The following is a 12913-nucleotide window of genomic DNA, read 5'->3' as shown; positions in this document are numbered from 1 at the left end:
TCATTTCTTGCATCCATTGCACCCGATGTGGCCTCCTCTATATTGGGGAAACAGGTCGCCTACTTGCAGAACGTTTCAGAGAACATCTCTGGGACACCCGGACCAACCAACCCAACCACCCCGTGGCTCAACACTTCAACTCCCCCTTTCACTCCACCAAGGACATGCAGGTCCTTGGACTCCTCCATCGCCAGACCATAGCAACACGACGGTTGGAGGAAGAACACCTCATCTTCCGCCTGGGAACCTTCCAACCAGAAAGGATGAACTCAGATTTCTCCAGTTTCCTCATTTCCCCTCCTCCCACCTTGTCTCAGTCAAATCCCTCAAATTCAGCACCGTCTTCCTAACCTGCAATCTTCTTCCTGACCTCCGCCCCTACCCCCACTCCGGCCTATCACCTTGACATCCTTCCACCTATTGCATTTCCAACGCCCCTCCCCCAAGTCCCTCCTCCCTAACTTTTATCTTAGCCTGCTGGACACACTTTCCTGAAGAAGGGCTCATGCCCGAAACGTCGATTCTCCTGCTCCTTGGATGCTGCCTGACCTGCTGCGCTTTTCCAGCAACACATTTTCACCTCTGATCTCCAGCATCTGCAGTCCTCACTTTCTCCTAATCTAAAAAAAAACTACTTCATTAGTTGATTTATATTACAGGAGGATGCTTAAAAGTATTCAGGCCTCAGATATGAGGAAGTGTTTGTTGCAGAATAACAGTTCTTTGCTGTGACTGTAAACAAGGAAACTGCAAATCGGGCCTTGGAGGCACTGGGGGATGGGATGTGGTGAAAAGACAGGAATCTTTAAGACATTGTCTCACAGTATCTAATGACCCATCAGGAAATGCACATTCAGAGATCTGAAGAGAGTGCAGGATCAGTGAGGCTCCAAGGAGTTGATTTATTTTCTAGGTTCAAGCAGAAATTACCAGACTGTAACAGGGATTCTATAGCTCAGTTTGAATCAGTCCGACTGGATAGGAGAAGTGAAGAACAGAATATTATAGGAAAAGGTCTTGAATCCTGTTGTTTACAGTTGACTTTGATGGCAAAGCTATAAAAATGCACCCCTGGCCTCGAGATTTTGTGCTATGTGGGTGGTACATGTGTTTCACTGTAAATTCTAGCTGCACAATTTTCCAGAATTAGTTAACATTATGTAATTGTCCAATGTTATTAAACAATGAATGTATGCAGCTTGTAAATTGCCTGGACCAGAATTTTCTGCAAATTATTCCAAAATTCATACTTGTCCCTGAATTGATTTTGTTGATTGAGGTGTTTTCATGTCTGAACAGCCGTAGCTAGCTTTAAGTGAGAAGAACCAGGTTCAAGTCTCACTTCCCTGAAAATGTGACATTACATGTTTAAACAAGTTTATTAAAACAAATCTTAAAAGTTCTCTCACATCATATTAACATGCATGAGAATGTAAAAATGAACAAAAATCTAAATAACTTGCTCAACTTATTTCTTAAAAAAAGACCCAGGCCCCACCTATAAGCATATGATGTATGAAATTTAAACGTGAAGTTATTAAACTATTTATGTGCATTAGTTACATCAGTTAGAAACATGGAAGTTTTGCAATTTTATTTCATTCTAAAGGAAAAAGAATGCACTCGAAGATATATCCTTTCTTGTCATTTAATGTTATACTTTTGTAGCAAGATATTAAAAAGGTACTGTTTTAGTCAATTTATATTCAAGGCTATTGTTTAAAATCAATCCAGCCTAAGATACATGGAATCTTTTGTTGCCAAGTAACAGCTCTTTGTTGTGACTGTAAACAAGGAAAACTGCAAATAGGGCCTTGGAGGGACTTGGGGGGATGGGGCGTGGTGAAAGGACAGGAATCTTAAAGACATTGCCTCACAGTTATCTAGTGACCCTCAGGAAATGCCTTTTCAGAGATCTAAAGAGAATGCAGGATCAGTGAGGCTCCAAACAGTTGACTGTGTGGTGTCACAGTTTAAGGATACTGGGTTGGCTATTTAGGACTGAGATGAGGAGAAATTTCTTTACCCAGAGAGTGGCGAGCCTGTGGAATTCTCTGCCACAGAAAGCAGTTGAGGCTAAATGTTTTCACGGATTTAGATATAGTTCTTAAGCCTAAAAGGGTCAAAGGGTATGGAGAGAAAGTGGGAAGCAGGGTACTGAGTTGGATGATCAGCTATAATCATATTGAATGGCAGAGCAGGCTCAAAGAGCTGATTGGTCTATTTCTGTTCCTATTTTCCATGTCTCTATATACTACAATCTCGTACTTTTTTTCAAAATATGATTAAAGGAATCACGATTGAACTTAGTGAGCATTCATTAATTGTATGATCTTATGTGCAGACTTAAGAAACATTAGCAATGAAATAAGTTGTTAAATGCTGCTATAAAGTTGATATAATACTTGATCATTGAACTAATTAGAAATGAAATTCAATGATTATGATTGAACTTTGCGCCTGTACACAAAGGAAAAGGCAGCTGACCTTGTCATTTACAGACTTTTCTTGTAAATGTGATTAAATCCAGAGAATCTTTTGGAGGAAACAAAAATAAACAATGCTGGAGACACTCAGCGAGTCTTGCAACATCTGTGAAGAGAAAACAAAGTTAATGTTTCCAGCCCTGTAACCCTTCTTTGGAACTTCAGAATTAGACTATTTTGGAGGATTTGTTGCCATAAGATCCAGTGAGGTTTCTTGTGTATTTTACTAGAATTATCTCATTACTTGACCTCTGCACCCCTTTGGCATCACTCAAGTCTGTTTCCCATTCCTTTTTACTACATGCCCTGCCCAGAACAACTCACCAGTCAGTGGCTATCTGCTAAAACACCAGCATTCCTTGAGCCCAAATGGACCATTGAAAAAAAAACATACTGCTTATACTCTTTCCCATGCAAAAGGTCCTGTTTAGTGGCTTCACCAGGTCGACACCTCATTTTCAGGTATGCCTGGTGTTGCTCCTGACATGCCCTCCTGCATTCTCCATTGAACCATCTCTTGATGGTAATGGCCAAGTGGGGAATATACTCAAAAAGACTCATCCCTACAGCTCCTGTAACAAGGAGTCCTAAAGACTCACAACCCTCTCACTGAAGAAATACCTCTTCATCTCAGTTTTAATTGGTGCCCCTTTATTCTGAGACTTCGCATTCTGGTGCTAAGCTCTCCCCTGAGGGGAAACATTCTCTCAGCATTTACTCTGTCATGCCCCTTAAGAATCCTACATGATTCAATTAGACCACTTCTCATTCTTTGAACTTATGGAGTGAGGTTTGTGCATGGAACTAACAACATCAGTTCCAATCAAGGGAGGCAATGTGTTCACGTGCCTTTGTGTATTGTTGATATCTTTAGCCATCCTCATGAGAAACTGGGATGTTTGGAAACCTATGTGCACAAAAGTAGAGTGGTGCTGGAAAAGCACAGCAGGTCAGGCAGCATCCGAGTTGCTGCCTGACCTGCTGTGTTTTTCCAGCACCACTCCAATCTAAACTCTGATTTCCAGCATTTGCAGATCTCACTTTTGCCTGCACAAAAGTAGAGCTGTGCACAAAGTGTTTTCAAGCAGGGCTATACCAGGAAGGTGCCAGCTTTAGAGAGGGTCAATGCTGCAGAGTACAGGCCTTTGCGCTAGACCTTTCAAGGGCATACGAACCATGTTTTTTCGATAGTAAAGCCTTCTGAACTGAGTGTCCTAAAATCCTCTCCCTCACAGATTGATTCGCTTACCCTGTCCCTCAGGGTGATTGTAGTTATTCTCTCCCCATTGCAGATTTTGATTTCCATTACAATGGAAGATGATGGTAAGCAGTCCTCCTGCATCCTCAGCCTGACCATGTCGGTGAACCCCTGAATATCCATATCCCCTTCCTAGTAGCCCACTCTGTCAACTCCATAAAATTCACACTTCCCAATGTCTCCAGCCAACCCCTTTACATTTGCCAGTTCCAGCCTAACATGCCCAGCCAGACTCTGGCAAATGAGGTGACCATGTTTGGTGTCCTCATTCATTCCCCTCCCCAACCCTCAGTGAAGCCACAGGGCTGCTGATCATTGGCAAACTCCCTCCCTCAGTACAGCTGTCCTGAGCATGCTTTACATTATCACCTCCTTTACAACTGCACTGCACCCAGAGTTTGCAGCACTTTGAACTGAAGACTAACACACTGAGGCCCTTTGCGTTGGCGATGGCTACAATTTCACCCTCACTCTGCTTTCCTATGCCCCCTCAGTTTCTGACGATGGGCCCAATGAACTGAATGCGAGCAGATCCCTCCACTAATGTGACCAAACAGTCTCAGGCAAGATCTGCCCAGACCACTGACTGATATCTATATATCCCGTCAGCCACACTCAGCCTGTCCCTTGGACTGGCAGTTTAACAAGGCCAACAGAATGACTGTGAGTCACTCTGTCTAATGCAGAGGCACGGATATCTGACTATGGCTAGTCACCTGCACCAGGTTGGGAGGATGCCCTTCCTCTGTCTGTGACCCTCTGTCTAATGGATGCCGCCATGCACGTCATTGAGGACCACCCCACTCAGGGTTGGATGTATGGCTGCTGGCGTGCTGTAGTGTGTTTACCATGTAAGCTACTTGAACCTGTGATGGTAGATTGAACTAGTACAGTACCAAACTAGAAGAGGTGCACCCCCTACACTGAGGACAGCAGCTACAGGACAAGCTCCATGGTTGTGTGACCACGTGAATTGGCATGGCATGGCATAGCCAGTCAAAACAGGAATGTTGTGAACAAACAGCTAGGTACTAAGTATGTAATTGCTAAGAGAGCAAATATCCCTGAGATGTAGTCTTGTCCAGACAGTGAGCTGGGTACCCATCCCTGTGTGCAAAGTTTCCTCTCTGTCATCTTTCAATACAGGTTGCTATTGCATCCTATAATGTAAATGAGTGTTTCCAGGTTGCTCTGCCAGTTCAGAGTGTGAGTGCCAGGATCATTAGGAATGGGCTGACTGATGTCGGATGCCAATGTCCATGGAGGAGGAAGTTCAGAAGTCACAGGACACCAGGTTATAGTCCAACAGGTTTATTTGAAATCACAAGCTTTCAGAATGCTGCTCCTTTGCCAAGTGAAGTGAAGATATACTTCACCTGAAGAATAATCAGTACACCAAAAGCTTGTAATTTCAAATGGATCTGTTGGATTATAATCTTGTGTCCTATGGCATATGACCTTTTTCACCACAGTCCAACACCGGCACCTCCACATCATAGAGGAGCAGTGAGTGCAACTAATGCCAGAGTCTTTTGCCCCGAGTTACAGTTTGGTTACAGGCAACATGGAGGTGGTTCAGAGCAAGTGGTGAGCTGAACCCATCACGTACACCTTCCAGTTTTCTAGTTGGGTTTTCCTGACATCAAGCTCATTTGGGGAGTTTGGATAACCCTGCCAGGACCCTCTGACTGATGGGTAACTCCATGGACTTCATTCAGATCGACTGCCTTTTGGGTTAGATACATGGCTACCAGCATGCACATTGTGTGTTTAACAGGTCTTCATTCCTATCAGTTGGCATGCTGTCTCTGTCTATATTGAAAAGCTTGCCACAATGCTTGTAAAAAGCATAAAATGTCAAGTGAGATGATTGTGAGATAGTGACATGGGTCTCACTAAACTTCTGTCACCCACTTCTGTGACACATTTCACTACAACCCATGTTGCTCAGATCCCTATAACATTGCACTGATAGATTCTCAGAGGCAATTAGATTGAGAGCCAGTATACCGGATGTAATAAACAGAGTACTTTTTGATTAATAATCACCAAGCAGATTAATTCTGAAGTCACAACTCCTGGTGAAAGGATTGAAGCTTGTTGTGGAAAGTTAGGAGACTTTTCAAATTTTAAATATAAGGCCATCTATTTGCTGAGGATACATAAAAGTGGTGTTGTGTTAAGCGATTACTGGGGCAGCACAGTGGCTAGCACTGGTGCCTCACAGCACCAGAGTGCCAGGTTCGATTTCAGCCTCGGGTGACTGTCTGTGTGGAGTTTACATATTCTCCCTGTGTCTGCGTGGGTTTCCTCCCACAGTCCAAAGATGTGTAGTTTAGGTGAATTGGCCATGCTAAGTTGCCCCATAGTGTTAGGTGCATTAGTCAGAGGGAAATGGATCTGGGTGGGTTACTCTTTGGAGGGCTGGTTGGGCCGAAGGGCCTGTTTCCACACTGTAGGTAATCTACTCTTTTAGTCTTAGAGATGTACAGCATGGAAACAGACCCTTCGGTCCAACCTGTCCATGCCGACCAGATATCCCAACCCAATCTAGTCCCACCTGCCAGCACCCGGCCCATATCCCTCCAAACCCTTCCTATTCATATACCCATCCAAATGCCTCTTAAATGTTGCAATTGTACCAGCCTCCACTACATCCTCTGGTAGCTCATTCCATACATATACCACCCTCTGCGTGAAAATGTTGCCCCTTTTATATCTTTCCCCTTGTCTGTTCAGTATTGTCAGTCAATGCTTTTATCTTAGTTTGTGACAGTACATGTCTTGAAACCTAAGAAACCATTGCTATTACATTGCAATTTCCTGGGAAATTTATGGTTTATAAGAAAAGTATTGGTCTGAATGGGGATCCTGACACTGCAACAATCGAGACATTTCTGAATCTGCACCGTGACAGACCAGCATAGCAAGTGAACAGCAAACAAAAACCTCTGGTCTATCAAGCTGACGCTGGCATCAGGCTTATCCATTCTCACTAGCACCTGGGATTTCCCTGTGTCTGCGTGGGTTTCCTCCGGGTGCTCCGGTTTCCTCCCACAATCCAAAAATGTGCAGGTTGGATGAATTGGCCATGATAAATTGTCTGTAGTGTTAGGTGAAGGGGTAAATGTAGGGGAATGGGTCTGGGTGGGTTGCTTCGGAGGGTCAGTGTGGACTTGTTGGGCCTGTTTCCACACTGTCAGTAATCTGAAAAAAAACCCAGCAACAGTGTTTAGTGCTGAGATGAATGAGTTATTTATTGGCTTTTGAGTGAAATTGATTTAACTTGATTGGTAAAGTTGGGTTGAAATGTTTATTTTTTTTTAGAACCTTTCATTTGATCTCAATATGCTTGTCAAGAGGGTGTAGTGATGGGCAGTAATGGGAGAAAGGTATGTGGCTATTAGTGAATTCTGGATTAGTGGTGCTGGAAAAGCACAGCAGTTTAGGCAGCATCCAAGGAGCCGAAGGACTTTTGCCCGAAACGTCGATTTTACTGCTCCTCGGATGCTGCCTGAACTGCTGTGCTTTTCCAGAACCACTAATCCAGAATCTGATTTCCAGCATCTGCAGTCATTGTTTTTACCTTTTTTTAGCTATTAGTGAATGGGATTGTGGTCACTCAGTTATCATCTCAATTTACTTTTGTATAATAGTGAGACCAGTTTCATAAATGAAGTGAGATAGCTCACAAGATATAGGAGTTTCAATAAATTCTATTTTAAAAACTTGCAGCTAAATCATGTAAAGAATGATGCTTCATTTCAGGCTTTACTCACACTTATTAACGCAATGGTAGATTTAATAATTGTGTTTCCTAACAAGATGAATAACTGTAATTTTGTGATTAAACAGCAAAATAATAGTTTCAGGAAAACAAATAAATAGTTGTATAAAACTGATTTGACCACCATCAATGACTGTATTTAGAATTCACAAGAAATTGTGATTGTAGACATAGGTCTAAATCTCGTCCTGTAGCATAATTTCTGTTCAATAAAACATACAGTTAGTAGTCTGCATCATTTGTAAAGTAATCCCTAAGTTTCAATCCAAAATAGATGAAATTAGAATATGTCTTCTAAAACACAATTCTCAACTACATATCATTAACCACAAATGCATCACTTCCTTTACTCTATAGTTTGTTATGATATTATTTCTATCTTCTCTTCCTCCATTTGTCTATATTGTACCATTTAACAGACAATTCTGACTCCAAATTTCGGATCACATGCCAGTGTTAATGTCAAATCTAACCTGATGATTTATTTTCCATATAATACCAACAGTGGTTTCTTATGGTGTAGTGGTGATGTCCCTGTCCCTAAGCTGGGAGTCCTAGGTTCAAGCCCCATCTGCTTCAGAGGTGTAGAAATAACATCCCTCAACAGGTTGACTAGAAACTATCTATAATGTAGTAGTGGGAGTTGGGTTCAAGTTGACAAGCAGGAATAGATCATAGAATCAGCTGAAAGTAATGATATTGCTGCTCCTGTTTGGTTCATGGCATTTGGCAAAAATGCTCCTGGATAAGAAACCAAGAGAGAATATGCCCATATTGGGTCAATTTTTAGTTCTGTGACCTGGTTACTAACGTGGTAGTGATGGATTGAAAATGGGGCTGGTAGCCTACCATCCTATTGACAGAAATGAATAGATTGGGAGATATTTTGAAAAGAGCTGGGTATTCCCAGTGAAACGCTCCTATCAAAATACAAACTAGAAATCCAAACAACACATTAGCCATTTTAATTTGGAATTGATGGAGTCATGTGCTATGCATTTCCATACAAATTGGAAGTTGATGCATTCCAGTTCCACTAAGTCTACTAATATTTTAGCTTGGTGCAGAGGAGCAGAAATACTCTTTCAGGTTTATTACAAATAAGTTAAAACTGCTCACACGCTGGGATTGTGGCCCAACTCCCGTCACTTTATTGACAACCCAGAGAGTTCAATGTTAATGTGCCTCAATCTGGTAAAATGTATTGGGTTGGTCTCTGGTGCCCCATATTAGCATTGGCAGGATTCTAATGAGGTCGTAGCTTCAGAGTTGCAGCCATTTCTTCACTGCAGATGCGGGCAACTGGCCAGCCAGTGCACTCCATTGATGTATTGTCCAAACGTCAAAACTGACTCCACAAAAACACTGTTTGTCCATCTGTAGCACAATATTTTGTGTTACATAAAAATACACTGTTTGTTCCAAATGAAAGTGAGAAAAATGTAAGAAACATAAAATGATACAGCATCCTGTTGATCTGAGTATTTGATAGCGGTCCCTGAGTATCTTGATTGCATTGCTAAATATATTTCAATAGGAAATCATGTTAGTCCGTGACATAAACTGGAAAGAGATAATTGTTGGTCCACTTCTCCATTTCTGATGATCTGTGGCAAGGGCTGGGTTAAATTTCCTCCTTTTTACTGACCACCACATTAGTTTCTCCAGTTGTTCCATTTTTATAAAAACGGTAGTGATATTTGTGAGTGCTTCCACATTTGAGCCTGTAATTGAATCGTAAAACAAGTCATAAATAATGCACATTAACTAAATATTTCCTGTCATGCTCTGTTTGCTAGATACACACCAGACTGATTTGTTTCACTACTCTGAAAAGGTTTAGTGTCAGTTGATCGGATAAAGGGGTTTGTTGATTTACCAATGCACTTTACAACTGATTACAAATAACAAAAGATAGTGAAATGTCGGGGAAGATAGAAGTATAAATTTTGTACTTGTGAGATTGGCATCTTTCAATCAAGCTCAGAATGATTGCAGGAATTAATCTCATCTCACTGGGCTGACCACAAGCAAAAAATATATACAGTACGTGCAACACTAAATGCACAAATGAACTGGAAAATGAATTAGAATTAAGATACATCAGGCTGGTACATGTATTAAGTCATATTTTCATGGTTAGAGCCATGAATATTTTTGAATTAAGTAATGAAGGAATTATGCACAGTACCCATTTCCTGTTAGAATGTATAACATCCTTTGTTTTACAATCAAATCGGCTGGTAACTTCTGATAACAAAACCTACAGCTCAGGGGATGATGATTTCACTGCCAATCTGTGTGGTGCTAAATGTTTCTCAGAATTTTTTTTTATTTCAAAAATATACTTTATTCATAAATGATTTAATGGTCTGTACATTGGATCATGCCATACATATGTCCATATTTACAAACACAGATTCGACTTTATTCTTGTCCTTTACAATCCTGTGCATTTTTTCAATCTTGTATATATACATATATTTGGCTGAGGCATCAGCAGAGCCCAAAAAAACGTCTGTATGGGCCCCCTGTTCTTCTTTCGGCAGGCCGATCTTACACAGTGGTCTTTCCCCACCGCGCCTTGGCGGCAGCTGCCCCAAGCTTCAGCGCGTCCCTCAACACGTAGTCTTGGACCTTGGAATGTGCCAGTCTGCAACACTCGGTCGGGGTCAACTCCTTCAGCTGGAAGATCAACAGGTTTCGGACCGCCCAGAGAGCGTCCTTCACCGAGTTGATGATCCTCCAGGCGCAGTTAATGTTCGTCTCGGTGTGAGTCCCGGGGAAAAGGCCGTAGAGCACGGAGTCCCGCGTCACGGCGCTGCTCGGGACGAACCTCGACAAGCACCACTGCATTCCTCTCCAGACTTCCTCTGCATAGGCACATTCCAGAAGGAGGTGTGTGACAGTCTCGTCCCCCCCGCAGCCACTTCGAGGGCAGCGTGCGGTGCGGCAGAGAGTCCGGGCGTGCATAAAGGATCTCACAGGCAGAGCCCTTCTCACCACCAGCCAAGCCACGTCTTGGTGCTTGTTGGAAAGTTCTGGCGATGAGGCATTCTGCCAAATGGCTTTGACAGTCTGCTCAGGGAACCGCTCGACAGGATCCGCCCTCTCCTTTTCCCGAAGGGTCTCAAGGACGCTACGTGCTGACCACTTCCTGATGGACTTGTGGTCAAAGGTGTTTTTCCTCATAAATATCTACACGAAGGACAGGTGATACGGAACGGTCCAACTACTCGGAGCGTTCCGCGGCAGCGAGGCCAGGCCCATCCTTCGCAACACCGGGGACAGGTAGAACCTCAGTACGTAGTGACACTTGGTGTTTGCGTACCGGGGATCCACGCACAGCTTGATGCAGCCACACACAAAGGTGGCCATCAGGGTGAGGGTGGCATTGGGCGTGTTTTTTCCCCCATTGCACCGGTCTTTGTACATTGAGTCTCTAAATGTTTCTCAGAAACTCTGGTGGAAATGCTGCCAGTAATCACAATGATCTCTCAAGTGCTAATCCCTTTAAGAATCTGTTCAAGAACTAAACATTTTACTCCTGGTTATTGCTTCAAGCAACATGGAAGTATAGTAATAAGATGCAAAATGTACTGTTGCCCCTTTTCTGTGAACACTGTCAATTATTTAAAAAACTCTATTATTATAATAAAGAAACAGTACTTTTCACATCCTCAAGTGCTTTACAGACAATGAAGTCCATTCATTGCTTTATTTTTTGAATGGAGGAAATGTTAGTTTATACAAAACATACTCCAACTAGAAGGAAGTGAGGACTGCAGATTATAGAGCCCTACCCCCTCCCATTTATCTCTCAGTCCCCTTTGGCTTCCCCAATATTCCTGATGAAGGGCTTATGCCTGAAACATCGACTCTTCAGCTCCTCAGACCTGCTGTGCTTTTCCAGTGCCACACTCTTATAGTCCAACTAGAGACAAAGTGGTAATGACTAGCTAATCAGTTGCCCACAGCATAGAATTGCACACCCACATCCCATGAATGAATAAAACTTATGTGGAATTCAAGTGATCCTCAACCACTATCTTGGGCACAGAACTCTGTCACTAGAGAAGGCATGTCATACAATAATATGTTTATAAGAGTTAAAAGAAGGTAGGTCCCAGAGGCTCAGTTTTTCTATGAAATCTATCCTATTCCCTTTTCATTCTCTCTTCACTTTAAAACTGATTACCCCCCACCTTTCCTAATGCCATGGCCAAACATGTCGATCCACTCAAGGATAGATTTCCTGTTTGTGTCTCCAGTGTTCTCAGTCAGATCCACCAATGTCAAGCTGCTCTTCTTCTCTGATCACTGCCTCCTGCTGACTGACTGTCACCCACAGGATGACCTGCTGGCCAACAAAGGAACGTGGACGTTCAACATGAAACTGTTGACCCCCAGAAGACATTGAGGAGTTCAAATGGGATTATACAAGTTGGAGAATCATGGGGCACTTCTTTAAGTCTTCAGTGGTCTGGTGGAAAACAATCAAGGGGAACATCAAGAGGTTCTTCATCCTCAAAGATATTCAAAAGATGAGACAGAAAGAGACAGTGGAAAACTGTCCAAACTTCTCTGTCTTGTCCACAAGTGGATGAGGGGGTATATTAGAAATTGGTGAGCAATTTCACTGTTGAATGTGGACTACAAAGTCCTGTCTAAGGTCACCACCAACTGTATCAGGTCTGCTCTGGGTTTGGTGATTCACCCCAACCAAACCTGTGCTGTACCAGGCAGGATGATCTCTGACAGTCTCGCACTCCTCAGGTATACAATCACCTACGTGTAGTACAGGGTTGTGGACACCTGATTCATTAGCCTGGACCAGAAGGCCTTTGACAGGATATTATCGCCTACACGTGGAATGAACTCTTGAAAATGGGTTTTGGGGATGGTATCCGCAATTGGATCTGACTGCTCTACACCTACATCGTTAGGGCAGTCTCAATCAATGGGAGGGAATCAGAATTTAGATCCTGATCAGATTTGGAGTCAGGCAGGGCTGCCTTCTCTCTGCTGCCTTTTTTGTGTTTTGTATAGAGCCTTTGCCAAGTCCATCAGGAAGGATGTGAGCCTGAGAGGGCTGACTAGCTCAGGCTGTGGAAGCCTACAGGTCAAAGCCTCCCTGTGCATTAATGATGTTGTTATTTTTTTGCTCGGATCTGCTGTCATTGTGCAGAATCATGAGCATCTGCAACCAGTTCAAACTGGCCTCAGAACCAAAGTAAATCAAGGCAAAAGTGAGACAGTGTTCTTTGGAAGCAGGACTGGCTGATCCTTTCTCCCCTTCACCATCAGTTTAGATTACCTAAAGTTTCTAGGAAAATGGTTTGGAGGGGTCGAGGCATGTGTAAAAACGTGGGAGGATGTTCT

At 42.9% G+C, this 12913-nt stretch overlaps 1 protein-coding gene across 2 annotated transcripts in view; it reads right to left on the bottom strand.

Annotated features, from left to right (window-relative positions):
- Positions 1 to 7502: 7502 nt before the first annotated feature.
- The window catches only part of LOC140492000 (organic cation/carnitine transporter 2-like), a 126221-nt gene continuing 120810 nt past the window's right edge, over positions 7503 to 12913 (bottom strand). The window contains exon 10 of one of the 2 annotated variants that reach the window (XR_011963463.1): positions 7503 to 9255. Coding sequence is in view for 1 of the 2 variants with exons in the window: in XM_072590577.1 (XP_072446678.1) it covers positions 9156 to 9255 (100 nt within the window). In the remaining variant the exon portion in view is untranslated. The remainder of the gene's footprint in view (positions 9256 to 12913) is intronic. The other variant, XM_072590577.1, reaches the window with a different exon arrangement.

This window comes from Chiloscyllium punctatum, chromosome 20 (assembly GCF_047496795.1).
Source record: "Chiloscyllium punctatum isolate Juve2018m chromosome 20, sChiPun1.3, whole genome shotgun sequence".
Classification (NCBI taxonomy): domain Eukaryota; kingdom Metazoa; phylum Chordata; class Chondrichthyes; order Orectolobiformes; family Hemiscylliidae; genus Chiloscyllium; species Chiloscyllium punctatum.
The sequence above is the reverse complement of the archived record's forward strand: the minus strand, read 5'-3'. Positions and strand labels throughout refer to the sequence as shown.